Below are 25,919 nucleotides of genomic sequence, written 5' to 3' on the forward strand. Positions count from 1 at the left end.
AGGTCCCCAAAATGAAAAGGCTTTCTAAAAGTACCTGAGGTTGCATGTAGGAAAACTGGAAGGCTGCTTTTTATTTTATTTTTAATATTGTTATTAAAGCTTTATGACTTCATGTGGTAATTTTACTCCATCCCATATACCACAGAAATGTCAGCTGCTTTATTTTGAAGCCTAAAGAAGTCAAGCTTTTAAGGAAAATAAACCCAAACTCTGCAAACATTTCAGCTAATCTTTAGTGGGCCTTTACTGAAGTCAAAAGGACTTAGCTCTCTTACAAAACAAGCATATTTGTAAAATGTTTCAGTGCTTGAACAGCCATTAAAGGCACGATACTCATTAATGTAAATTAATTTTGTAAATTAATATAAAATAACATTTCCAATGAAAATTCTTAATTAGCAGAAAAAAGGTTGCCATGGGTTTAGTGCTGGGAATCATCTGCTCTTATGTTGGCTTTGTTACCACTAGCTTTACTCAACATCAAGAGCAAGGCCAAAACATAGGCAACAGCAGAGATGATTTACTTAAATATGCTTCTTCAGCAATCTGTCTTCACTTTGGCCTGCCGTTGGTGTTCGAACTGATACACTTAAATTACTTTGTGGGAAAAGAAAAGTCAGTGTTTTAAGACAGGGAATGCAGGTTTTAGTGGAATAAAGACAAAAGCAGAAGAAGTATGACAGTTCAACCAGTTGAGAATGGTAAAATGGATTAAACACTTGGCTTGGACTCAGTTCAGCAGGAACAAACCAACAGCAAGCATGGATATAGCAAACTGCACCCTTGCACAGACAGAGTTTTGACAACTTAATCATCTACTTTTACTTGTTTCAGGTGAAGCTGTTGAGTAAATACTATAGCTTCAATGCAGAAAACAGGTATTTAGATGACTCACTCCAATACTTGTATCTACCACAAACACCAAATGAGAGAAGGGAATAGTTAACATGAACATCTATATTGTGAAAAGCCTGGCAACTAGAATGTGCTGTGGAAAAAGAACTAGCACCATTCAAATGACCACAAACTATATGAAGGCATAATCCTCAATTGCATTACAGTACTTCTGCACAATTTTCTCTAAATTGAAAAAAAAAATACAACCAGGAAAAGCTTATTCATAAACTTCACCTCTAAGATAATAGCACAAAACCTGCAAGAGTTGAATCATGGCATATTTTGTCATATAAAGCTGCTATAATCACAGTCCCCATATAGTGCTTGTGAGGGGGAGTTCCATATAAATATGTATAAACATGTAACTATCATTTTCTAAAAACTAGATTGAAAAGAACATAGTATCCCCATCAAAACCCAGACAAAGCATGGCTATATTTTGGTGTATCTCAGTACAGTAAGAGATACTGAAAATAAATGGGTTCTGCATCTCGCACTGAGTTAGAGTCAAATAGTTTCATCCCTGGTTTTTATTTGATAGCTCACATAGTGAAAAGAACAAAAAAAAATATTAACATAAAATTTATACCTAACTCGTGTTACTTTTAGAGCTGTGCATGTTCTTAATTTCCTCTAATCAGAGCATCCCCCTACACCTCTCTAGTGTCTTGGTAACTAATGAACCAACACAGCGAGGGAGCAGCCACATTGAGCATTTCTGCACAGAGTGCCAGCTAACAGGCGAGGGCAACAAGAGTCCCATTTTCCCTCAGGGTAAAAGCTCTTGTTTGTTGCCTCTCTGACAGACCTATCTAGAGGTCAGTTTTTACTACAAAGATCAGTTTTGTACAGGTTGAAGCACTAATTAAAAAGAAAAGACAAGCTCCTTTTTTTCCAACTCAGTTTGCCAACCTTGCCTGCGGTCTGTGGTCTGAGACAAGGGCAAAAGGATTTGATCCAGCAACATCAGAGTCCCTAGAGCGTTATTAAGAGAAAGAATTAGAGACAGCTCTCAAGTGGGAGCTTTGCCTGCAGATGAGTGGTATGCAGCAGGGCTCCAATGAACCAGCTTATGACAAGGGAGCTGTAGCATATAGAGGGAAGCAAGAAAATAGGGGCAAGCAAGGGGAGAGGGTGCAAAAGAGAGGAACATGCCAGCAATTTGCAGCCCGATCATCCCATGGCTGCTAGAGAAAGCATCTCTGAGGGGCTGGTAAGCAGATAGCTGTACCCCATTCCCAGCTGCAGAATGAACTGATTCAAATTAGAGCTGTTTTCCTTTTCTAACTCCCCAGGGAAGAGCAGCAGCTCTTTTCCAATTCCTCCCCCATCGCTGCAGCCCTGCAGGTGCTCAGGATGCTATTTTCAGCCATTCACCAACAGGTGTGACTCAAGGCCTTGTTATTTAAAAGCATACAAAGGCTAATATGAAGTGGGAACTGTTCTTCCTAGTACTGTGGCAACTTCAATACTATGGATACAATTCACCCACTCTCCCCAATTCCTTGTTCCTTTTTAACCTAATATGCTTTATAGAAAGAATGTCATGAAGTCTCAGTATATTTGCAGAGCCCCGCACTTCTGTGAAGTACCAGCACCCATCTACTACAAGTAACCACACACCTTCCCTCTCTACATTCTCCTTCTCAGCATTTTTCCTACCTACTGTGACATTTCTGGGTGAAGAAGTTTATTGCTTTCAGCCAATATTGTGTGCTGCTCTCATATTTACTTTTATTTAGGTTTGAACAATCTAACTATGAGAAACAGAACACACAGTAGTAGACTGGAAGATATTGAGAAATCTCAGATTAAATTTTCAAATATGAGCTCTGCAATGAAGTCTCAAAGCCAAACGCTTGTCTAAATACCATGCAAGTATAGTCCCAAAGGAAGAAGGTTTCCCCAAGGGTAAAGCATCTTACTTCTTTTACACAGGTAGTGTCAGCATTCCACTATGCTCTGGTAAGCTGAACTGGAATGGTAGCCTTCTTCTATCCCTCACTGGTGTGGCTCAGCTCACTATCACATTCCTCCAGGGCCCACAGACTCTGTTTATATCCTAGTACCAAACCAGCTGAAATCCACAGGAAAAAAAATCAAAACCAGTAGATGTCCCAAAATAGACTCATGCCACCTCACATGGAAAGCCATCAAGGTAAGCAAAGTGATAAAACACATCACCTTAACGTACCCTGGAGCTCTCACTAATCCACCCTGGGCAGCAGTTTTCCTAATGATTCTTGTTAGCAAATCAGTCTCCCAGTGAGGGCATGCTGGGGGCATCAGCAGACCCATGCTGCTCCATTCCACCACAGACACCATTCCCAACCTTACACAGCAGTAAGTTTTCACCTGCCAGAATTCAGCAAAGACATTTCAGATGAGCGAAATGCCAAGTGTCTTTATCTGTAGAGTGAATGTGGTGGCTGACATAAACTCTCATGGACATGTAGAATGCTTGAGGGAAGGGGGAAGGAATCACTTTGGACACACAAATTAACACTTTGGTAATGATTTTGGTGTGTATGCACTATAATTAAGTATTAAATATGTAACATTTTACAGTGAAAACTGTGACACCAAAAGAGATTTTACTGTTAAATTCATTTAGGTTCCCTTTTGTCTTCTCCCCTTCCTGTTCTTGCTTCCATCCCTCTACCCCTGTGTTCATTATTTTCTTCCAATCTTTCCTGCTCTCTCCTATCATCCTTCTTCTTCCCCCACCCCCCAGCTTCTCTAATGTCTTTCAGTTCCTCCTTCAGCCTCTTCTCCTACATCTGAAAATGCAGTGTTGCTATAACTAGCCACACTCAGGTTTCGTACCTGACAACAGCTAGCACAGGAAAGCTATGAAGCAGAAAGAGCTGCTATTTCAAATTTCTCTATCAGCAGATGCTTTAGCTAGAAGATGCAGCAAAAAATAGGATTGCCTCAGGAAGGTAAGCAAGTACCATCTGGGAGGAAAGGAAGGAAAGCTGAGAGAGATAAAGCAATCCTGTAAACTCACACTACCTGCAGTTCAAAGATCACAGTACATCCATTTCCCATACATTTTAAATAGCAAGTAACAGATCTGGAGCATTTTATCATTCACATTTATGTTCTAATATGCTTAGATGTGGCACATGAATCTGATTGTGGCAGGAATTAAGACATGTATGACAGTCATTTCTTCATAGGTTACTGTCCTGAGCTATACATTTTATTTCAGACATATACATGCACATAATTACTATTATGAAACACTATATATGTGAAACAAATTGAGTGCACAGGTAAGCAAAAAACCTCTAAAGCACAGTTTTGCACTGAAAGACAGATACATAAAAATGGCACTTTCCAAAGTATCCCTGAAACCTCTAACTTAGCAGTATTATTATAATATATCAGCCCTGAAAACTCAAACTTCCATAGGAAAGTGAACTGGCTTTCCCTTTATCTTGTGCATCATAAATCCTTCTTTAATGCATATACATAGACAGAAATTAATTCAAAAGTTGCACGAATTTTGTGAGAGCTTGAGGACATTCAGACAAACGGCAGCTGTGGTTACAATCTGGCCTGCCAAATTATCATAGACATCTTCCTCCTCTATTTGTCTGGACAGCAACACAACTAAAGGTCCTACCCATCACCAGATCCTATTGACTACTGCACAGCGCACTCATCCTCACCTAAATAGCTTACCAGCTAGCAATTGACCACGATGCATAAAGAGGAAAGGATCCAGCTTAACTGTCAAATCCCATATACTTAGTGTTCAGGAGAAATATAAGAAGCACTTCTGAATTGGCATACATGATCAGAAAACTGTACAGTAACAAGTACAGAATACCAATATATTGTTTCAAATAGCACTAGAATAGACCTGCATTTTCGGTCTTGCACATTCACATACTGCTTATGAGCCACTGTTGCAGTCTGTAGTAGACAGGCTCTTTGTGAGCTTCATAGCCAAGGAGAAAGTTCATTCCTAACCAGGCTCATCTAGCTTGTTCTGTAACAAGGGCTGAAATCAAAGAGTTCACATCTATGCATCTTCTATGCAAAGTACATCTTCCACCTTTTTCACCAGCAAATTAGCTTTGTGTTGTAAGTAACCTAGAAATAATTAACATTCAAATTTACAATGTGACTCATTCTGTTTTCTCTTCTTTTACCTCTTTTTCCCTATGAGAGTTTATGTTTTTCATCCTGTCTTCTGAATATCACATCCCAGTTCCTAGCTCTTAAATAACCATTCTTCTGTCACCCCCCTCCCTCATTTCAACAAGTAAAAACAACTTTCTCAGCCTCCCAGGTTGCCTCAGAAAGGTTTGAGTTTCATTTCCTTTTATGCCTGTGTATGGACACACTAAATAAATAAAAATAGTAAAATAATAATACTTCACATATAGTGGTCTAAGCATTTACTTGTTACCTAAGCAACAAAAAAATTAACCTCCAAAACCAACCCAACTTCATCCTCTTCATGCTGAGATATAGGGAACATATATTTCAAATTACCTAATGAAACACACTATGAAGAAAAGGGCACAGCAGGTATTAAATGAAGGCACAGAATGGAATAAAGACAAGGCAACACTGCATTTGCTGTATGAAACGAGAGCCTTACCATCCTGCTGGCCCTGGAGGTTCTGAGGACTTTGCATTCTCTCTTCCAGATTTGAACTGAGGTCAGAGTTCACAGCTGACATCCTGGTCGAGTCACTCATATCAAACTCATCACTTTCTATAGAGCTTTCATCCTGCAGACAAAAGTTTTGGGGATGTGTCAGAAAACGCTGTTCACATTATACGTTCAGTTCACTTGTTCCCATTTGTTTCACTCACACCTGGTGTGGAGTGTAATCATGCTAAATCATTGTGTATATAAGCAAACAAGCAGAACACATAAAGAAGAGCAAGGAAAACATACTGTTTATGTGGTACGATAATCTGACAACTGCATGAGGATGCTCCATTACCCCAGTCTCTTAACTGTTTTCATAGTATTTCCCAAAAGAACGCAAGTACCTAGAGGCCACAGAGCAAGTCCTTATTGTTCAAATTTGGTTGAGGAGACCTCTCCACATTCCCTGCCTGAATCCTCTGCCTTTCCCAAGCAAGGTTGGTAACCCTGTGATGACCACCCACAGTAAGATATTTCCAAATAGTAACTTGATCTAATAAAAATCCATGATCAAATTCCCTTGACATGATGTCACCCTTACACTGCTACTGTGTTTAAGGAAGCATCAATGAAAATGATAAAGCTTCAAGTCCTGAGCATGTTCAAATGACAGTCAATGGTAAACCAAAGTAATAATACCACAAGAATCACTTCAAATTTATTCTATCTCATGCATTTTTAATATGATATATCCCTCAAGTCTAACTACAGAGCATCTACCAGGGATGATAGCAGAGGGCAAAAAGTAAAAGTCCCAATCAAATATTTTGTTCCAATTTATAAAAGCAAAACAGTTCCAGACATAGTCCAGCATATGTTCACATACATGTTTAACTTCACTAGTTTCAGTCCCACTGAAGTTCATGCATCCACTCATGGATTAAAAATCAAGTGTCCACAAGTATTGCTCTGTAAGCTTCTGAGGCAACATACCAACCTAAGGTGATATTTGTTCAGCCTGGAGTAGAGAAGGCTGCATGAAGACCTCATAGCAGCCTTCTAATATCTGAAGGGGGACTACAGCAAATTCCCTGCAGTCATGACTCTTGTTAAACTGGGTTGAAGTACTGCCAAATGTCATTTAGGAGTGAGAGTGGGACAACACGCAAGGCGATGCTGTGCAGCAGTGTGACACTAGGACATTTACAAGTAATGGAACAAACATACCTTGTTCTGAAAGTTTTGTAAGATAATATATGGAAAAGTGAAGGCTTCGCTAGCAGGCACCTGTCTGCCTTGCCCAGATAGGGCAGGAGCACCACAGTTACAGCATCAGCAAATACTCAAATACTGCCCTCACACAACACCATGGTGCATGCTACCTTCTGATCCAAACAGATTGGGTCAAGACACATGTCAGGCTGGTTCTGAGGTTTAGGAAAAACATAGACTGCTTGTTCAAAGAGCAAGATCAGAACTCAGACTCCCATAGACCTTCTGGAAGGCTGTGTCTCTGTTAAAATGCAGTGGCATTTCTCATTGAACCCTGCAGGAACCAGCAAGCAGCAGCTTGCGTTTTCCAATTCTGAGGTTAGACAATCTGTATGGGCTCCCAGAAAGGGAGCTTTGGCTATTTGACACTTGCCTAGGTATAATGCAATAGACATGGGCAGTCTGTGTTTGCCTACAACACTCTGCGTCACTCACCAAACTGTGTAAACATTTATCTAAATCTGTGTGGATACACAGGCACAGGGAGAAGAGCTGGGAGCCACTGGCATCTTTCTCTACCACACAGTGATGAGCTCTCCTTTTAGATGAAGCCCGTTTCCCTTTCATCAATGGCCTCAGCTTAAAAACAACAAATTGAGGATCAGAGAATTAGGAGGCTTTCAGTCACTGTGCTAGCTAGTTACGTGATCCAAGTTTACTCCTGTCTCAATTCCACCCACTCCACAAGAATACAGATATGATTGATGAATCCTTGGAAACAGAGCCTTCCTACAAAGCCAAGCATGTTTTTTAAGTGCATAAAATAGTTTGAATGCATGCACCAGGAATCTTGCTGCTTTGTACTACAACGTTTTCACTGTCATTTTGTTCTTAGCACAGTAAATATACAGCCCAGAGGAAAAAAATATTCTTGGAAAAAATCTACTTTGAGAAAAGATTATTTTGAGATAACATAAAGATTATCTTGAGAACTTACCTTGTGCTCACCCTGCCCTGGCAAAGACATTATTACTAAAACATGTAAGAAATTACTTTCTGTTCATAAATTCAGTGCTGCAGACATTTCATGAACAGTAACATTAGAACTGCAAAACCAAGCTGGGCACTGCTTGGAAATACCAACCAATGATGCTTCCTGGCGCTACCATATCATTGCCACTGGTTCATCTAGATGAAAAGATGGTTTAACAAAAATTTCAGTCATCAGATCAGAAAGACTACACCAAAACATTTAGGCTATAGAAGCACTGTGGAAGGTGGCCCTGACCCAGAATGTGTTTGCCCCTGCTGTGGAAGGAGTAATCCTCAAGGAAAAAAGTTGAGAAAACAAGGAATCCTTTAACTCCTAGGACTACTGCAAGGATAAAGCCTCTTCACTCCTGCTGCTTGAAACCCTGCTGCCAGATCCCTGAAAATGGGTAGCACACAGAGCAGAGACTCAATAGGAGGGAAACATAACCAGGCTGTATTTGTGCAGGAAGAAGTCTGAGTCCAGGACGTCTCCTCACACCCTCCACAATAAAACAGAAGCAAAAGCAAAACAAGAATCCTGATATTTCTAGAAAAGTGACGAAATCCCCATTCTATGGGGTGTTAATAATCTCCACCAATAGCCCACATCTACATATTATGAAACCAAATCTGGCTGATTCCACAGAAGTCAGGAGTCAGTCAGGGTCTTTGACATAATTCAGCTGCTAAGGTTGTTTTTGAAGGTTTTATTTATCAAAAAAGTATCTCGTAATCAGGCAAAAGGACACAGCATGCAGGACTGCTTCTTGGCTGGCACAGAGCTGAGCTTCCAAATATCTGGCTGCTCAAACAGTAAATGAACACTTTTCTAGCAAAGTGAGTTTATTACAAATAATTTGGTAGGTGCCATCTGATTGATGAAGCATGTCTTAAGAGCTCAAAAGTGTAGACTAAATCACAGAAACAAAATAAGGTTTTAGAAGTAATACATACAATTCAACTCTAATTCTCTGATAAAGCTTGATTCTCAGCCTCCTTCACTTCCTTTTTTTTTTTTGTTTTGTTTTTTGTTTTTTTTTTTTATTCAAAGTTCCAAAAGCAACCTCTACTCTTATTTATCAAGCTTTTTACCCTAAAGACTGCAACTGATGTTACCAGGGCTTCCATCTATCTCACTACCACACGTTGCAACCTGACTGCTAACCTTGAGAAACACCATGGCATTCATTTAAGCTGTAGATGGTATTGCTTTGTAGTAGACAATGAAAGTCACTGCTGAGCACAACACTAAGTCTCAGGTGAACATGCTGCTCCCATTACCCTTTCCACTGGTGCAGACAGTAAAAGGGCACCTTCAGATAATTTGAAGCAGTAGAGCATATTACCCCCAGCCATGGAAGGGCGGTATGTCATGACATTTTCTCTCAACATGATTACTTGCAAACAGCCTTGGTTTGGTTTCAGACTCACTATTTTAGCAAGGAAATCATAAAGATGGGATCAAAAATCATCTTATGTTCAGTTTTCTGGCTACACGAAAGGCAAGAACCAAAAGAACACAGGAGAAAAAAATACCAGAAGATTTCAGGTTTTACCTCATCTTGCTGTGAATTTAGTAGCTGCAGCTTCATGTGTTTCATATATGCCATAGTAATTGGCATATTGTAATCAATCATACTGGTCACCAAAGTTGGAGGTTTTCCATTATCTGCAATAAAAAACATTTATTACGCATTACATGTTAATTGTGGAGACTACTTCAGCCTACTCTGCAGTCAAAGTCACAGTTACGTCTTTTAATCCTAACTTTGGCATTTTCAATTGATTGTAAGATGTACAGATGGAAGTCTCCTGCAGAAAAATTAAAATCAAGTTCAAACCCTGGAAAGTGATGTGTTCTTCTACTCTAAATGACTACAGCATATGCACCCTATCTATTCCTTATGTTTAAGCCCCCATATAAACATTTCCATAACAAAATAAATTATTTCCTCCAGATAAAATCATCTTTCTATTGAGGGTGCATATGGTATTATACTCCATCCTTAAGTGAAAGCAGAAGATTCACTGCCTTCCAGCTTAAGTAATGAGATGATCTGACTGATTGAACTGTTCCAGTCTACCAAATTTTTATGAACCCTCACTTAAGCTAGGAAAATATAATATGGGTATTAGGAATGAAATGACTTTACATCCCACTATTTGACACTAAAACTACCTTTATGATCTGCTCCATCTGGGTTTAAATGCATTCTTTTCTGGCACTCTGAGCAGCTCATTAGAAACCGTGTCACCGCTTCTCTCGGTAGGAAGGCATAGGTTTCTGAAATCTGAAATGAATAACAAAATATAGGTGTTATTATATAAGCTGATTGAACACAATTTAACAGAACTGATCATTAGATATCCAAATAATGCATATTATCTTCTAATGCCAGGAAGCACAACGAAAGCATGTTCTGCATACTATGTAGGATTTCAAGAAACACCTATCCACTCTGCCTGCTTACCATCTAATGGCCAATAACAGTCAATACTGAACAAAATCCCACTTACATCAAAAAGTGGCTTGTTTTCTGTTTACAGGTGGCTGTTATTCAAATTCCTATCAGTAAGAAGATTCAGACATAATAGGCATCCCACTGAGGGATGTTTTACAAAATATTTGAAAGGAGACCTCTCTTCTTACAACCAATAGCAAAAAAATGAAGTGTTTGACTCTATATGTTCTATTTATTTTTATTGGAACAACACACAGACAGATACAAGACTCAGTATATTAGCAGCAATGACAGTCTCCTTACTATTTTAATTTTGTATTTTAATGTTATGAAAAAATATTCTTGGAAAGCTTGTGATTTTATACTACGGAGTAAATATGTTCTTTTTACTAATAGCTATAGAATTTGGGAATTGCTTGATTTTAAAGACAGCTGTACCTTGAAATAACAGACTTCCATTGTTTCCTCATTTCAACATTATCATTCTTTCCAACCACCTACTCTCAAGCAGTCTTCACAGGTGTGTTTTTTTTTCTTTTATGAAAGGGGAAGGAAGGAAGCAGTTATTGCTGTTTTTAAAGATTGTCTTCCCTCCACTCCCAAGGATGTATATAGATATCCTTATAGACATTTTGCCTTGCTGAAAAGGACCTGAAGGTTGGTACCAAGCTGAAAATGAGCCAACAGCATACTCTTCGACCACAGATAAAGCACACCTCATACTGGCTGAATCAAATGTGTGGCCAGCAGATGAAGAACAGTTATTCTCCCTCTCTGCTCAGTTCTGGTAAGACAGCAGCTGGAATAATGTGCCCAGGCTACCCCTTCACAGTTCAAGAAGGCTGCTGAGAAGCAAAGGAGGGCTCTGTGGCAGGCCACCATGGCAGCTGGAACCTAAAGGAAACCTTGGAAAGAAAGGTTGAGGGAGCTGGGTTTGTCTCATATAGGTTATGAGGCAGGGCGAGATCTAATTACAGCTCACCACTGTCTGAAGGGGAGTTAAAAAACTGCGGAAAGAAACTCTTCAGAGGGTATAACCAGGGACAACAGCTACCAACTGCAGCTTGGGACTTACAAACTGGACATCAGCAAAAACTTCTTCGCTAAGAGGTTAGTGCACTGGAGCAGTTTTACCAGATGGGTGGAAGAATTTCCAAACTTGGATGTTTTAACATTACAAGACGAAGCCATGGCTTTTCTGTGATTCATGATATACATTGTGTATACACTGAACAGTACAAGTGTTGTAAAGAACAAAAAAGCCTTTCTTTTCCCAGCTGAGGTGATTGTCTCACAATGGAGATAATCCTTAAAGAAAGGCAAAGTCCCAGCAAGTAAAAGACTCAACTCATATCTGCTTGCATCCCGCTACTGTAAACTCTACAGTAGGATTTTATTTCCTATCAAGCACCACACTGATGCACATCTCTGTAGGAAGTGCAGAAGGATGGAGGTGGGGTGTATGAAAGTGTACATGCAGCAAGGACAAGATAACTTCCTTTAACTGGATGTAATTGGGATGATATACTGTGCAAATCACTCATGCTCCTCACGAGGGTGCTAGGAGGAGGAGGAATGGCCAGTTTTAACTCTTACACTCTTCTCCTTGGCATGTCTCCTACTTAACCTGTGTTAAAACTTACATTTCCTAAAACTCCATGGATCAAGTTTATCAGTGGCAGTATTTTGAAAAATAGGTAGACTTTAAATTCATGTTTGTTGATGTGATGTGAGTCAAGGAAATATATGGAAATGATGCATTATAAAATAAGAATGCAAATTATACCATCCTGCTTGTGGTACTGTTGTTTAGGCTTTATTGTTGTTTACTTGTAGAACAGAAATGTTATTTTGGGGAGGAGAAGAGGATTCGTATAAAACCAAAATGTGTTTTGTGATGAAAATTGGAAAATATTTTCTGTGGACCTGAAGCAATTTATCTGAAAATGAAGACACTAAATGAAGCCACTTATGAATGGGAGATCCTACCAAAAAAAAAGGCATTTTCATATTTTTCCTGGCTTTTATACCACAGAACAGATGCTTATTTACCTTTCTGAATATGAAAACATTGGTTATACTCATGCTTTATGGAATCTAAAAAAAGAACTTAAAATAAGCTAGAATTTAGCATTAAGAAAATTGGTAAGTGCACACACAGAGCAACCTCTCTTTCTTAACATTTAACACATGTAGCACTGTATTGAAATTAATGGAGCTTACCCACGGATTCATTAGTTGCCTGCATTAGATAGGAATGCTCCATTTATTCTAATCAAGAATCTCTGTCAAAATTCCAGTTCCGCTCAAACAAAATGAAAATCCTCCATGGAAAGCAAGTAAGCTAAGGCCCACATTTGACAGGTATGCTCCAGTGACTATATGGGAACTGGGTTTTATAACTAAATCCGTCCACATAGCAGATGCTTGTGTCTCCAAACTCCCACTGCAACACAGTTTTAAGGATGCCCTTCCCTAAATAACACCAGTTTTCACCAACTTCCTCCCCTGTTTACTTTGTAAGTTGAATCAATCACTTCCATTTCAAGACTTTAGCCTGTATAAATTGGCGTAACGCAATAGGCATGCCATTAAAGGAGATATGTAGAGGACATAATCCACAGCTTTCCTTATTCTTGCTGCTCAAATACACACAAAAGCTCTTTCTAATTTTCAATGCCAGAAAGCTTACAAACACCACCTCCCAAACCTCATGTCCCCAGCAGTGCAGATGCCTGTTTGCCTTTCTCATTAAAGAAAGGCACATATATTTTATAAGATGCAGATAGCCCCTTTCTCACTGTGGCCATGCTCTGAATCAGCTGGCTTAGCACCAGCTGTAGCCAGGAAGCACTCTAACCAAATTAGCACATGGCTGAACACAAAATCCCACATTTCACCCCTCAGTTGAGTGTACCAGCTTCTGCACAAGGTTGGGCTGATGCTGCCCACGGAGTTAGCTTGCATGTGGGTACTTCAGAGCACAATCTGAAGACCTATGACACTTCCTAAGTAACTACACAGAAATACCTTAGACAGTGGTCTGACTCCATCAGGGAAAATTGTTTCTGTCCTCTATTCTCTCTGAAAGAAAGCAATAATGACTCAGTCCTCAATGATGCTATATATTCACACTGCCTTCAAGCAGCCTTGCTCCTAGCTCTCTTCTGTTAGCTAACAAAAAAATATAGCCAGACCATCTCATTCAGTGATGTGCTGCAATAAAAGAATATTGTTTTACTGCAATTCCACATCAATTAAAAAAAAAAAATGCACAGAGTTCTATGTTTTAAGAAAAAAATAAAGCCAGACAAGTGAATTGACGTAGGGAAAATTGCATTATTTACATCCACACGTCGACAATGCAGACCATCATATTTTTGTCATGAATTGCAAGAAACTGCTCATACACATGCCTGCACCAATCAAAGAACAATCAGTGCTGATTTACCAGAATGATAAAATTACTTGGACTGCTTTAAAAACAAAAAAGTATACTTGTTTCAAACATGAAGCATTATAAGTATGGGATTCCTTATTCTTAGTAGTGCTTTTATTGCACATTAGCATGTCTTCTGTTGCTTACAGAATCACAGAATCATAGAATAGTTAGGGTTGAAAATGACCTTAAGATCATCTAGTTCCAACCCCCCTGCCATGAGCAGGGACGCTTCACCCTAGACCATGTCACCCAAGGCTCTGTCCAACCTGGCGTTGAACACTGCCAGGGATGAAGCATTTACCACTTCTTTAGGCAACCTGTTCCAGTGCTTCACCACCCTCACGGTAAAAATCTTCTTCCTTATATCTAACCTGAACTTCCCCTGGTTTAGGTTTAAGCTGTTACCACTTGTCCTGTTGCTACAGTCCTCGATGAAGAGTCCGTCTCCAGCATCCTTGTAGGCCCCCTTCAGATATTCGAAGGCTGCTATGAGGTCCTATAGAAACATGTTACCTTATTTCTGGCTGTATTCTGTATAACAGACAAATCAGAAAATAAGCAGATTCTAGCAGGCTGGTATTTAGGATTTGTGTATTAGGTATACCTCTTACAGATGAATGTGTTTTATATTGCAAAGGGAAATAAGTTATATGAAGAAAAAACTAGACAGATGGAGCATTAAGCAAAGTGTGCAAAAATCCTACAGGGTTTGTTTTAGCTTCAGAAGTTATAGGATAAGAAGGAAACATTTCCTAAGAATACAGTCACATGCGCACCTATACATACTTCATTTTAACTCTGAACTCAGAAGAAAATAGTCGTCTTCAAGCTTCAGAGTCAAAACTTTTACGATCTTATTTCACAAGTCTATGATATAATAGATTTTGACATATATCAACCCATCCAAAACATTGCCTAAAACCAAAAGCTTCACTGGATCCCATGAAAAGCCCAACTACTACAAGTAATCCAGTACCTGGATATGTACAGATTTACACTGGAGCTAAGTGTTGCATGCCCTAGCTGTCTATGACAGCATATTGCATTCCTACTCCATCGCTGAAGGTAGAGAAGATGGGCACAGTCTCCTTTACGCTCTCCAGTATTCAGATGATTTAAGTACAGGATGTTGTGATGATGTAGCTTTCAGAGCTACATTTTTATTTGGAAAATTAAGAAGCTCTAAACTAAAAGGCAGATTTTAGGACACATATGGCAGAGCAGGAAAGACAAGTGTGAGGAGAGGGAGTGAAATTTTGCAAGTGAACCTATTAACCCCTAAAGAATTAACATGGAGAATGTATGTGTAGTCTGGAAGATATGATGTGTCAGAATAGAGATTTTTTTCTGTTATTGTTATGTGTATATTTTTTTAATTAAGGCGGGTAAGGGGGGGAAGATGATCCAAAGAAGTCTTCCAAGAGGAGAGAGAGAAAGAGATAGGGAGAGAAAGTGAAGATGGTAATCTGTCCTGGGCCCACAGCCATCAAACCAGGTGGCAGAAATCGTTTTCTTGATGACAGGAGGGCAAGCCAGCCAAGGAAACTCCTCTCCTTTCCTCAGCAAGAGGTCAGAATAGAAGGCTGACATAGGAAAGCAGATATCTTACTGCTGGGAGTTTTATCAAGAGCTTGCTACTCTGCTATACATGGGAAAATGCTGTTCCTTCTCATGCTAAACTTATTTCACAGCTCCCTTTCCCTCCCCAAGTAGCAAAAGCCTCTTTTTGTGAGGGAAGCAATGGGGAACACCTGCTAGAGGGACCACTGCCAGGACAGTCAATACTTGCCCTTTGCAAAGAAGCAAGAATGAGTCCAGAGAGTAAAAGTGCATGGGGCTTGGCTGTTTTGACGTGCACACAGGCATAGCGTGGATGCAAGGATTTAAGTGTGTTAAAATCCTGCACAAACCTTGTATTCTTCTGCTTCCCCGAGGACAAGGTCTGCCTTGGATGGAAACCAGCCAGGCCCGAAACCTGCTTTAGCTCTGTTTGATCAGGGAAGTTGCAATGTTATTAAGATGATGTTATTTCAGAGTGAGACCTGTCAAAAAATTCTTTCCCAAGGAAAACACATTCACTGTGATACTCAGGGGGAATCACAAGCATATTCCTGTTTAGGAGGGGAAAAGTCACGCCACGTTTCACAATAAGAGGAAGGTTTTTCTTAGGGTGACAGGAAAGAAGGAGGCTACTCAATACCCAGATCCCAAACCAAGAAACGTTTACTACTGCAACAGCTGGATGAAGCACAGGACCCCAGATATTGTCCCACATCTAATAGACTCCTGTAATGCATCAGATGTTCTATATTTATGTACTACCTATCTGATCAGAGTCCTGCCTCAAGCTACTTTCCCTTGACACATCAATATCTCCCCCATGTTTTACAAGCCTGCTTCTCTTTCAGCTCATCAGCCCAGTGCTCTTTTTTCATTCATGGGTTGGGAGTTTTATTAACTGGCCCATTTCTCCTGCTCAGATATAACAAGCCTCACAACTCAAGTTCACTGCTGTAATGTTTCAAGGCTTTGCACAGCAGCTATGCAGGCTCAACAGGCAGATATTAGATCATCCTTCACAGGTAAAAATATTCAATGAATATGCACACAGAATTTAAGATGTTTAAGGTGGCTATGAGACTTACACAAATTGTTCTCAGGTAAATGATGCACTTAGTTCTGGGAATCTTTGTCCACACATAACAGACACAGGTGACTCACTTACTCTTTTAAATGAATGAAAGTCTAACATCTTAAAGAATATTAAAGAAAATAAAGAAAATAAAATCTACTCTGTAATATAGGGCTTGATCACTAAATCAGGCCTAACTGTGCCCATAGCTAGGCCTGAGAGGAGGCAGAGATGTTTTCCATCCTCAGTCTCACAACAGATCATTTTAGTTTCTGAGAAAATGTAATAAGGCTATTTTTTTTCATGGTTTGCACTGAATCACAAAGAGTTGTCCTAACAGCTTGAGCCTGTTGCATTATGCTGCTGCTGTAGCCACAACTTTTCCCACTTACTCCCACCTCTGATATGCCCCTCAGCACTCGAATTTAAATCTTACTCACAGATGAATAGTTTACATCAAAACATGCCGCTCTACAAAGGCACAGGAAGCCCACTATGCACTTGTTGCACACCTTTCCCAGTACAACAGATGGATTCTTTTCCTGAATACTTCTCGCCTGTGTGTCCCCGTCTCCACTTTGACACCACAGTTCTCCTTTCAGGGTGGAATGTCTGTACAAAAATTAGTCCTTTAGGACAGAAAGTGAAAAGCACTCTCCTCAAGCAATGCAATTCCTGTAGGACACTGAGCTGTAGCAATAAGCGCTAGCAGAGTCACCCCTACAAGGATCCCCAGTACTTCCTACCAGCCACTTAAGCAGTTCCTTGCACCAGCACATTTCACCACACCTTCTGTGGAGCAGGGCAGAGGACCTCAGGGAAATCCAGGACAAGCACGGACCTGTTTGGGCACCATTGCTTTCCTTGGCACCAGGGAACATGTTCTTTTAACTTCCACACCTCCCTAGTCACCTGTGCCCCTGCTGAGCAACTGACTTGGCCAAGCCTTGTGTCACATATCCTGCCTTTGTGAGGGAATTATCTTCTAGATCAAGGTCTTCAGTGTTTTCGCTGTTTGTAAACTTCCCTGGGAACTGGGGAACTAGCTGAGATTATAAACATCACATTAAGTATGCCTTCAATCTGGCGTACTCCAGACACGATTTAAAGTTCTTGGTTTCATTTTATATATATAAACCAAGCCTTTTTTTTTATTTGCTAGTGTAGATCTACCTACAGTTACGCTGTCAAGGAACACAGCCCATTAATCTTACACTGTATACAAGTTGGGCACTGGAAATGAGCACAAAACCTGCCAGTTAATAGGGAAGCTCACTCTTTTTTGAGTATTTTCAAGGTTACTCTCCCACATAATTTTTTGACGACTGGAAAAAGGGAAATATAACCCCCATTTTTAAGAAGGGAAAAATGGATGACCCGGGGAATTACAGACCAGTCAGTCTCACCTCTGTGCCTGGCAAAATCTTGGAGCAGATTCTCCTGGAAGGCATGCTAAGGCACATGAAAAACAAGGAGGTGGTTGGTGACAGCCAGCATGGCTTCACTAAGGGGAAATCCTGCCTGACCAATTTGGTGGCCTTCTATGATGGGGCTATGGAACTCATGGAAAGGGGTAGAGCAGTTGACATCATCTACCTGGACTTGTGCAAAGCGTTCGACACTGTCCCACATGACATCCTTGTCTCTAAGTTGGAGAGACATCAATTTGATGGGTGGACCACTCGGTGGATAAAGAACTGGCTGGATGGCCGCACGCAAAGAGTTGTGGTCAATGGCTCAATGTCCGGCTGAAGACCGGTAATGAGTGGTGTCCCTCAGGGATTGGTGTTGGGACCGGTCTTGTTCAACATCTTTGTCGGTGACATGGACAGTGGGATTGAGTGCGCCCTCAGCAAGTTTGCTGATGACACCAAGCTGTGTGGTTCAGTTGATACACTGGAGGGAAGGGATGCCATCCAGAGGGGCCTCGACACGCTTGTGAGGTGGGCTGATGCCAACCTGATGAAGTTTAACCATGCCAAGTGCAAGGTCCTACACCTGGGTCAGAGCAATCCCAGGCATGGCTACAGGTTGGGCAGAGAAGAGATTCAGAGCAGCCCTGCGGAGAAGGACTTGGGGCTGTTGGTCGATGAGAAAATGAACATGAGCCGGCTTCAGTGTGCGCTCGCAGCCCAGAAAGCCAACCGTATCCTGGGCTGCATCAAGAGAAGCGTGACCAGCAGGTCAAAGGAGGTGATCCTGCCCCTCTACTCTGCTCTCGTGAGACCTCACTTGGAGTATTGTGTGCAGTTCTGGTGTTCTCCACATAAAAAGGACATGGAACTGTTGGAACAAGTCCAGAGGAGGGCCACGAGGATGATGAGGGGACTGGAGCACCTCCCGTATGAAGATAGGCTGAGAAGGTTCGGGCTGTTCAGCCTGGAGAAGAGAAGGCTATGTGGAGACCTCATAGCAGCCTTCCAGTATCTGGAGGGGGCCTACGAGGATGCTGGGGATGGACTCTTCATCAGGGACTGTAGTGACAGGACAAGGGGTAATGGGTTCAAACTTAAACAGGGGAAGTTTAGATTGGATATAAGGAAGGAATTCTTTACTGTGAGGGTGGTGAGGCACTGGAATGGGTTGCCCAGGGAGGTTGTGAATGCTCCATCCTTGGCAGTGTTCAAGGCCAGGTTGGATGAGGCCTTGGGTGGCATGGTTTAGTGTGAGGTGTCCCTGCCCATGTGTCCTGGTTTAGCAGTAGCAGTCATTTTTTCTACTTCTTAGTAGCTGTTTCAGTGCTGTGTTTTGACTTTCAGCCTGGGAATAATACTGATAAAGCTGATGTTTTCAGTTGCTGGTCAGAATGTTTACCCTGACCAAGGACTTTGTGAGTCTCATGCTCTGCCAGGGAGGAGGAGAAGCCGGGAGGAAGCAGGGACAGGACACCTGACCCAAACTAGCCAAAGAGGTATTCCATACCACAGCATGTCATGCCCAGGATGTAGAACTGAGGTACCTGGAAGGGCTGGATCACAGCGGGGTGGGGGCGAGGTACCAGTCAGTGAGCGGTTGTATTCTCTTCCCTTGTTATTTCCTTTATCATTATTACTATTAGTGGTAGCAGTAGCGGTTTGTGTTATACCTTAGTTATTAAACTGTTCTTATCTCAACCCGTGGGAGTTGCATTCTTTTGATTCTCCTCCCTGTCCCTGCAGAAGCACAGGAAAGAAAGGGTTGGGAGGGGAAGTAGACTGAGTGGTTCTGATTTACGGCCTGGGCTTAAACCACAACACCATGGCAGGAGGGTTGGAACTAGATGATCTTAAGGTCCTTTCCAACCCTAACTATTTTATGATTCTATCATCTACATGGACTTCCTACAACTCCCTTCTTATTTATTAATCTGCAGAGAAGAAAATTGGGCCTTATTCTAAACTTAAATATTGAAGCACAGATGCTTTCCTAATTAATCCACAGGGTTTCTACCAAGAAATCATAAAGTTTTAGTTTGGTACATTGCTGACCCAATTAAAATATAAAGACCCCCTTCCAATAAGCTGCTCTTTTAGAGCTACCAAGCACCACATCCTATTTATCTTCCTGTACAGCACCACTGTAGGAAGTCCCACAGAAATCAATCAGTTGTAAAAATGCCATTCCTTTCCACATAGTTAACATAAACAAGTCAGCGCAGATTACAGATTTACTAACTGAGTTTGTAAACTGTTCTGAACACACTTTCAGAGAGACATACTGATGTATTTTAGCGCTCCAGCATCTGGGGTAACTCTTATCAAAAATTAAAAACACTCTACCAATTCCAGGTTGTTACTTTATATAAATGAACTGGAATTAATTAAGTCATCTTTGACAATTTCATTACCCTTCAAATCACAGAATCATAGAACCATAGAACCATAGAATCACAGAATGGTTTGGGTTGGAAAGGACCTTAAGATCATCTAGTTCCAATCCCCTTGCCTCACACTGTAGGGATGATTCACCCTAGACCATGTCACCCAAGGCTCTGTCCAACCTGGCCTTGAACACCGCCAGGGATGAAGCATTCACAACATCCCTGGGCAACCCATTCCAGTGCCTCACCACCCTCACAATAAAGAACTTTTTCCTTATATCCAACCTGAACTTCCTTTGTTCAAATTTGAACCCATTATCCCTCCTCCTGTCACTACAGTCTCTGCTGAAGAGTCCCTCCTCAGCATCCTTATAGGTCCCCTTCACATACTAGAAGGCTGCCATGAGGTCTCCACGCAGCCTTCTCTTCTCCAGGCTGAACAGCCCCAACTTGCTCAGGAGGTTTGTACAGGAGGTGTTCCAGCCCCCTGATCATCCTTGTGACCCTCCTCTGGGCCTGCTCCAACACCTCCATGTCCTTCTTATGTTGAGTGGAGCAGGTTCACTGTTGAAAATAGAGACTCACTCATATACAAGCAAATTAATTACTTGAAATCACCAAGTTTCAATTCTTAGGGCTGTGCCACATTTTTTTTTTAACTACTCAGGTACTGAAAATCCATGACAATATTCACAAACTTCAGAAGTTTGGCAATTTTGTACCAAAATTGTGGTGGCTTTGGCCCACCATTTCTCCATTAAATTTTTTCAGTTATCCAGTCAGAGAGTAGAAGCAATGTGAAGCATGCCAGGAATCACAAATAACAAATAGCACTTGTAGCATACAGTTTGTGAACCATCATTCCTGAAAAAATTCTTCACTCAAACTATTTGCTGAATACTTATGCACGATAAATACATTCACAGATCTCAAGGATGATTCACTTTTGACATGTGAATAAAGAAATAAGACTGAATTAATCTTGTTCCCAATTCACTTAATAAAATTAAACCCTGCCAAAGTACTTCAGTTTGATTTATAAAGCTTTTAGGGTCTAATGTTCTGTGAGACAGTTACCCAAGATACCACCTCTTTCCTCCTTCAATGCCACAGAGATTGCACGGATTGCTGGAATGGATCAACACATCAGATCATAATTTTTAGTGAAGGCATTTTCATGGGCAGGTCCAGTAAAGAAGCATGGATATACCCAGTTACTCTGGTAGAGGCCTGTTAACTTATGTCAGGACAGAGATCAAGAGTTGATACTAGCTTGTTCTGGACTCTTTTTTGCTTTTTTTAATCTATGGAAGTCTTTAAAAATTACATACGTGAATCCTGTCCTTGGGAAATACGGGACTCAATGCCCTTAGTAAACTAATATGCAATGAAATGAATGCACAAAGATTGCTCAGTCTGGTAATGACACAGACTTACATTTGGGCATCCTTATCCTCTGTTCATAACAAAGTCACAAGTTCAGATATCAATTGCAATAAAAGTTGACATCAAATGAAACTACAGTGTAGGCTGTTAAATCTGAAGAAATAGTTCTCCTCCTTGAAGATACACTTGTTGTCTTTCAAGCTGTTTGTGATAAAAAAAAATTATCTGACCTGGAATCATGGGATTCTTAAGGTAGCAAATACTTGGCATGTATTTGTGAGATGATGACTTGAGGTATTGTATTTATAGTTGGCCACATTCCTTGTACTTGTATATTATTCTACAGTTTGTGACCTATAGCTTTAAACAGCTTACTGAGGTAAAACAAAATAGAAAGCGAAAGGTCAATGAAAGTATTATTTTTCTAACGCTTTCTAAAAGTGAAGACCAAGCATCAAATCGCCGAGGTGACAGATGAAAATTAATTTAGACAGTTCCTGTTTGTTCACCCTGAAATAACACTCCAAGCCTTACAGAAGCACACCCAGATGACTGATGTCTTCATCTATCTATCTTAAGGTCAATACTGCTGGGAACAAATTATAAGAAATTTTGCCAAGAGCATATCCCACAAAAAACCATTTGAAATAGGCTATAAATAAAACATGTGTGAAAGGATTCATAGATACATACTGAAGATTGCTATATACCTGAAAAATACAGTAATGGAAAAAATAGCTATTACACCTAAAATTGAAGATGTGAATATCAGAAACCTAGAGTTCCCTCACATTTTGGTGACCTCTAATGAAAAAACACTGACATGACTGCAGGTTGTTTTTAAGGTGAAGTACATTGTATTAAGGACAACAGGTCACCTCAGGGCCCTGTGTACAGCCCCATGCCACCCTCATCTCGCTGGGGCCATGGGGAGAGGTGCCTCAGATGCCCTGTACCCTGGCCAGGGCTGTGAGATGGAGTCTGGCTGGAAGCCCTTGTCCTGCTGCCCTGGGAGAGATCCCAGTGCTTCAGCAGCTGGAAACAGCTGGGCAGGGGATCAGGATCAACTACTGAGCACTGGCACTATCACAGCGCTGCGCATGAAAGTTTGGCCATCCAAATCCAGGCAAGCACATACATTTTAAGCACCTTGGGAAAGTGCAGTAAATGTTTCATTAATTCTCCATAAGAAAAGGAAGTGTTCTATTTGTGCCACTAACCACAAAGTTATTTATAGCTGTTTTAAGGCTGAACTGGTTAGGTCAAGAACAACATGCAATTAAAAATCTTGGAAATGATAATTTCTCTATACTCCACTGGTTTATACAGGTGTGAGAGCTGCCCGCAATACTTCTCTCATTGTACCTAGTAGCTGTCTGTTTTTCATACCATTAAACCAGTAAGTATAAATAGTCTGCAGCAATAAACTATAAGGCAAATTCATTCATCTGCTGAAGTACAGCACGTCATTTAGCAAAGTTGGCAATACCTCCTAAGTCTTCTTTAAGACTTCATCAATTTAATAACTATTAATTCAGTTATTAGAGAAATTGTCAAACCATCATAGAAAGGATAAATTCTCTGCTTGTACCAATGATAAAATCTCTATTGAAGTCAACACATTTAGCCCTTATTACACATAAAATGTGATTTCTAAACTGCATGGTTTTATGCATTATTGAAAGATCTCTGAAATAAATTTGAGGGTGAGAGTTACAGTACTAATCCAGCTGGAAACACACAAATCACATGCCATGTGACTAAGCCCAAATAGTTCATGCTTTTAGAACCGATGTTAGCTTCTAGTTGTTTTACTTACTGCTTTATATGTTCTCTTTTGTCCAGCATGTTTTCTGATTTGTTCTCCATTAGGCCCAGTTTCAACATGCATGGAATAGATAATGTCAAAGAAATCTTCTACGACAGCTACCCGCCGTAAAGACAGCTTCTCATCTACACCTACTCCATCCTGAAAAGAAATAAAAAGAGGAAAGTAAGGAGGACAGGATGAATAGATAAATTATGATAATCAAGGGATGCGTTTTCACTTTTTAGCAGGGAGTTAAAGACCCTTCCACTGAGATCTGAAGGTCACCCACCCTGTGAATGACAGAAACAGTATTGTAGGAAAGCCATATGGTCAGAAGGATGACATGGACCCTTTCAAGCAGTTCATTTTGACAAACCAGGGCATTTGGCCTCTTGATAGAAAGCGATCTTTCACTCCAGTATTTAAAAAAGAAAACAGAAAGAATTGTGCTTCTTTCTTCAAATGCATGAACAAGATTCAAAGGCAGAAGCAGTCCCAAACACATGGCACATGAAACGCATTATGCAGCTCTTAATAACAATGCAACAGCTCTTTTATTGCCTCATTCCCCTCCCAGTAAATCTGCACCTAGCATTTCATAAAGGTATTTAATAAAAGGTTTTAATTCACAGGTGACAGAGCTGACTGTAATTATGAATACAAAGGAAGTTGTTACAAACAATTTGCCCCTGCAAAACCTGCTAGAAAATATACTACATGAAGACATATCACAATATGAAGAAAAGAAAGCGATGCTTTTAAAATTTATGATTTTTGCACACAGATGTCTGGTTGGAACAAGTAACAGAAAAGTGAGGACACCTACCATCTGATTTTCAAAAGTGATAGTGCTACGGTAGCTACAGTTCTAAACAGAAACAGTCCCCAGTGTCACTGAAATTAATCAGTTCAATTCAGTTCTTGTCTTTTAAATAGGACCATCCAAAGGAGGGATTTTGTTTGTTTGCTTTACAACTGTCTATGGATTCAATTCTAATGAAAGGGCAGGAATTGGGCCTTTTTTTTTTCCCAAGCAGGCATCTGTCAAGCAGGCTGTATTTTGTAACACAATCTACGAGTATAAAGAATAAAATACGAATGGCCAATTTACTTGTACTCCAACACAAGATTTTAATTTAGACATCTGGAGGCACCAGTGTCACCTGACCTTCATGTGTATTTCAAGCAGTAAGGGCTCTCCAGACTAAACACATTTGATAATGCCATTACTGCTGCTGTAATTCATGCCAGAACAAAACTGATTTACATTGATCCTTTTGTGACAAAACACACATAGTTATTGCTGCAATGACCAAATAAAGACAAAAGATGAGAAATTAAGAGTCAATAATTATGTATGACTCCCAGTTGCTGTCCCTCTGCTCATAACTTCTTGCTAACTCATTTCAGTAAGTACACGATATATTTTTCTCACTGCCCCTATTTTTACTCCATCCCACTTACTTTTAATTTTCATATTGTTCATAGAAAGAACCTAAATAATCCAAATGACTTCAAAGAACCCCCCAGGGTGACACAGAGGAGCTCTGACACATTCCCAGCAGTGATGGAGAAAATGTCAGTGCCTTTGTAGCACAACTTCTTCAATGTGCAGGACTCCAAATGATATCGAGTTAGGAGGTGTTCATACGCTACCAACCAGACAAGTTTTGTCCTGTCCTGCTCCAGTATGTCCAAACTCGTCAGAGAGGTTCCCTGCCCAAAGCTACATGGTCCCTTCCATCTGCACAGCACATTGTGCTCTTTATCCCCAAGAGGCAGTTGGACCAGAGCAGAACTCCTGCACATGTGTGATGAGAGAACTGCCACAGTCCTGACAGAAGTGACAGTGTGGAGGATTCAGAGTTGAGGAAGATGAGGAATTTGCAGTGCAGTCTCCACCACAGGTCAGCCTCAGAGAGATCAGCTGAACAGTTGCTCTGAGAAGGTGGCAAAGCTCCTATCCAGTGAAAAGTCTCCAAAATTTCACTAACCAGCTCAAAAAATTCTGCAGCATTGTGACAGGTTCTGGTACCGACATCATTAAGAATTTGCTTGGCATGGCCCACCACTACTCCCACTATTAACAAAAATTGCCTTAGAGGTGGGTCCAACATAAAATCCAGATCTTTGCAGCTTTAATCTTTAGAGTAATTCACATGTGAGCTCTGTAAGGGGGCCCATCTTCAATCATTATTTTCTCAGCACCCAAACGGCACAGTGGGATCCCTCATGATTTCAAACACTCCTATTATGACGACAGTGTTATCTCACATCACTCTCCAAACACTCAGAAGTTTATAGTGTTGATTAACTGATAAAGATTTAATCCGTTTATTACTAATGAGTTTTGTTTTAGGAAATTTCCTATGGGGGAGCTCTCTTTTTTAATTAAAGAGAAATACATTACAACAATATTAATTTAAAACCTGAGATGTCACCTCAGCAGAGCTGACACATGCAAACATTAGGAATACATTCCAAGAAGAAACTGAAAAATATAACTCATTTTGCTGCTTTTGGTGGCCATAGTGTAAAACACCCTCTTTTGATGGTCCTCCTACCTCCCTCCCCAAACACTGATACCCAAAGGCAGGTAGGCATGATGTTGGCGTGCTCTTGAAGCTGTATT

General features: G+C 40.5%; 1 protein-coding gene across 5 annotated transcripts in view; it reads right to left on the reverse strand.

The window, feature by feature from the left end:
* NOL4 (nucleolar protein 4) overlaps positions 1-25,919 on the reverse strand; it is a gene marked incomplete at both ends in the record, with an annotated part of 200,612 nt that overhangs the window by 141,795 nt on the left and 32,898 nt on the right. For 3 of the 5 annotated variants that reach the window (XM_080611782.1, XM_080611781.1, XM_080611785.1), the window contains 4 exons: positions 5,516-5,648; positions 9,313-9,425; positions 9,936-10,047; positions 23,297-23,446. In XM_080611782.1, coding sequence (XP_080467908.1) covers positions 5,516-5,648; positions 9,313-9,425; positions 9,936-10,047; positions 23,297-23,446 — 508 coding nt within the window. Of the gene's footprint in view, positions 1-5,515; positions 5,649-9,312; positions 9,426-9,935; positions 10,086-23,292; positions 23,447-25,919 lie in introns of all 5 variants that reach the window. The other 2 variants (XM_080611784.1, XM_080611783.1) reach the window with 1 other exon arrangement.

The sequence above is a fragment of the Psittacula echo genome (assembly GCF_963264785.1).
Source record: "Psittacula echo genome assembly, chromosome: 2".
In the NCBI taxonomy this organism is placed as follows: Eukaryota; Metazoa; Chordata; class Aves; order Psittaciformes; family Psittacidae; genus Psittacula; species Psittacula echo.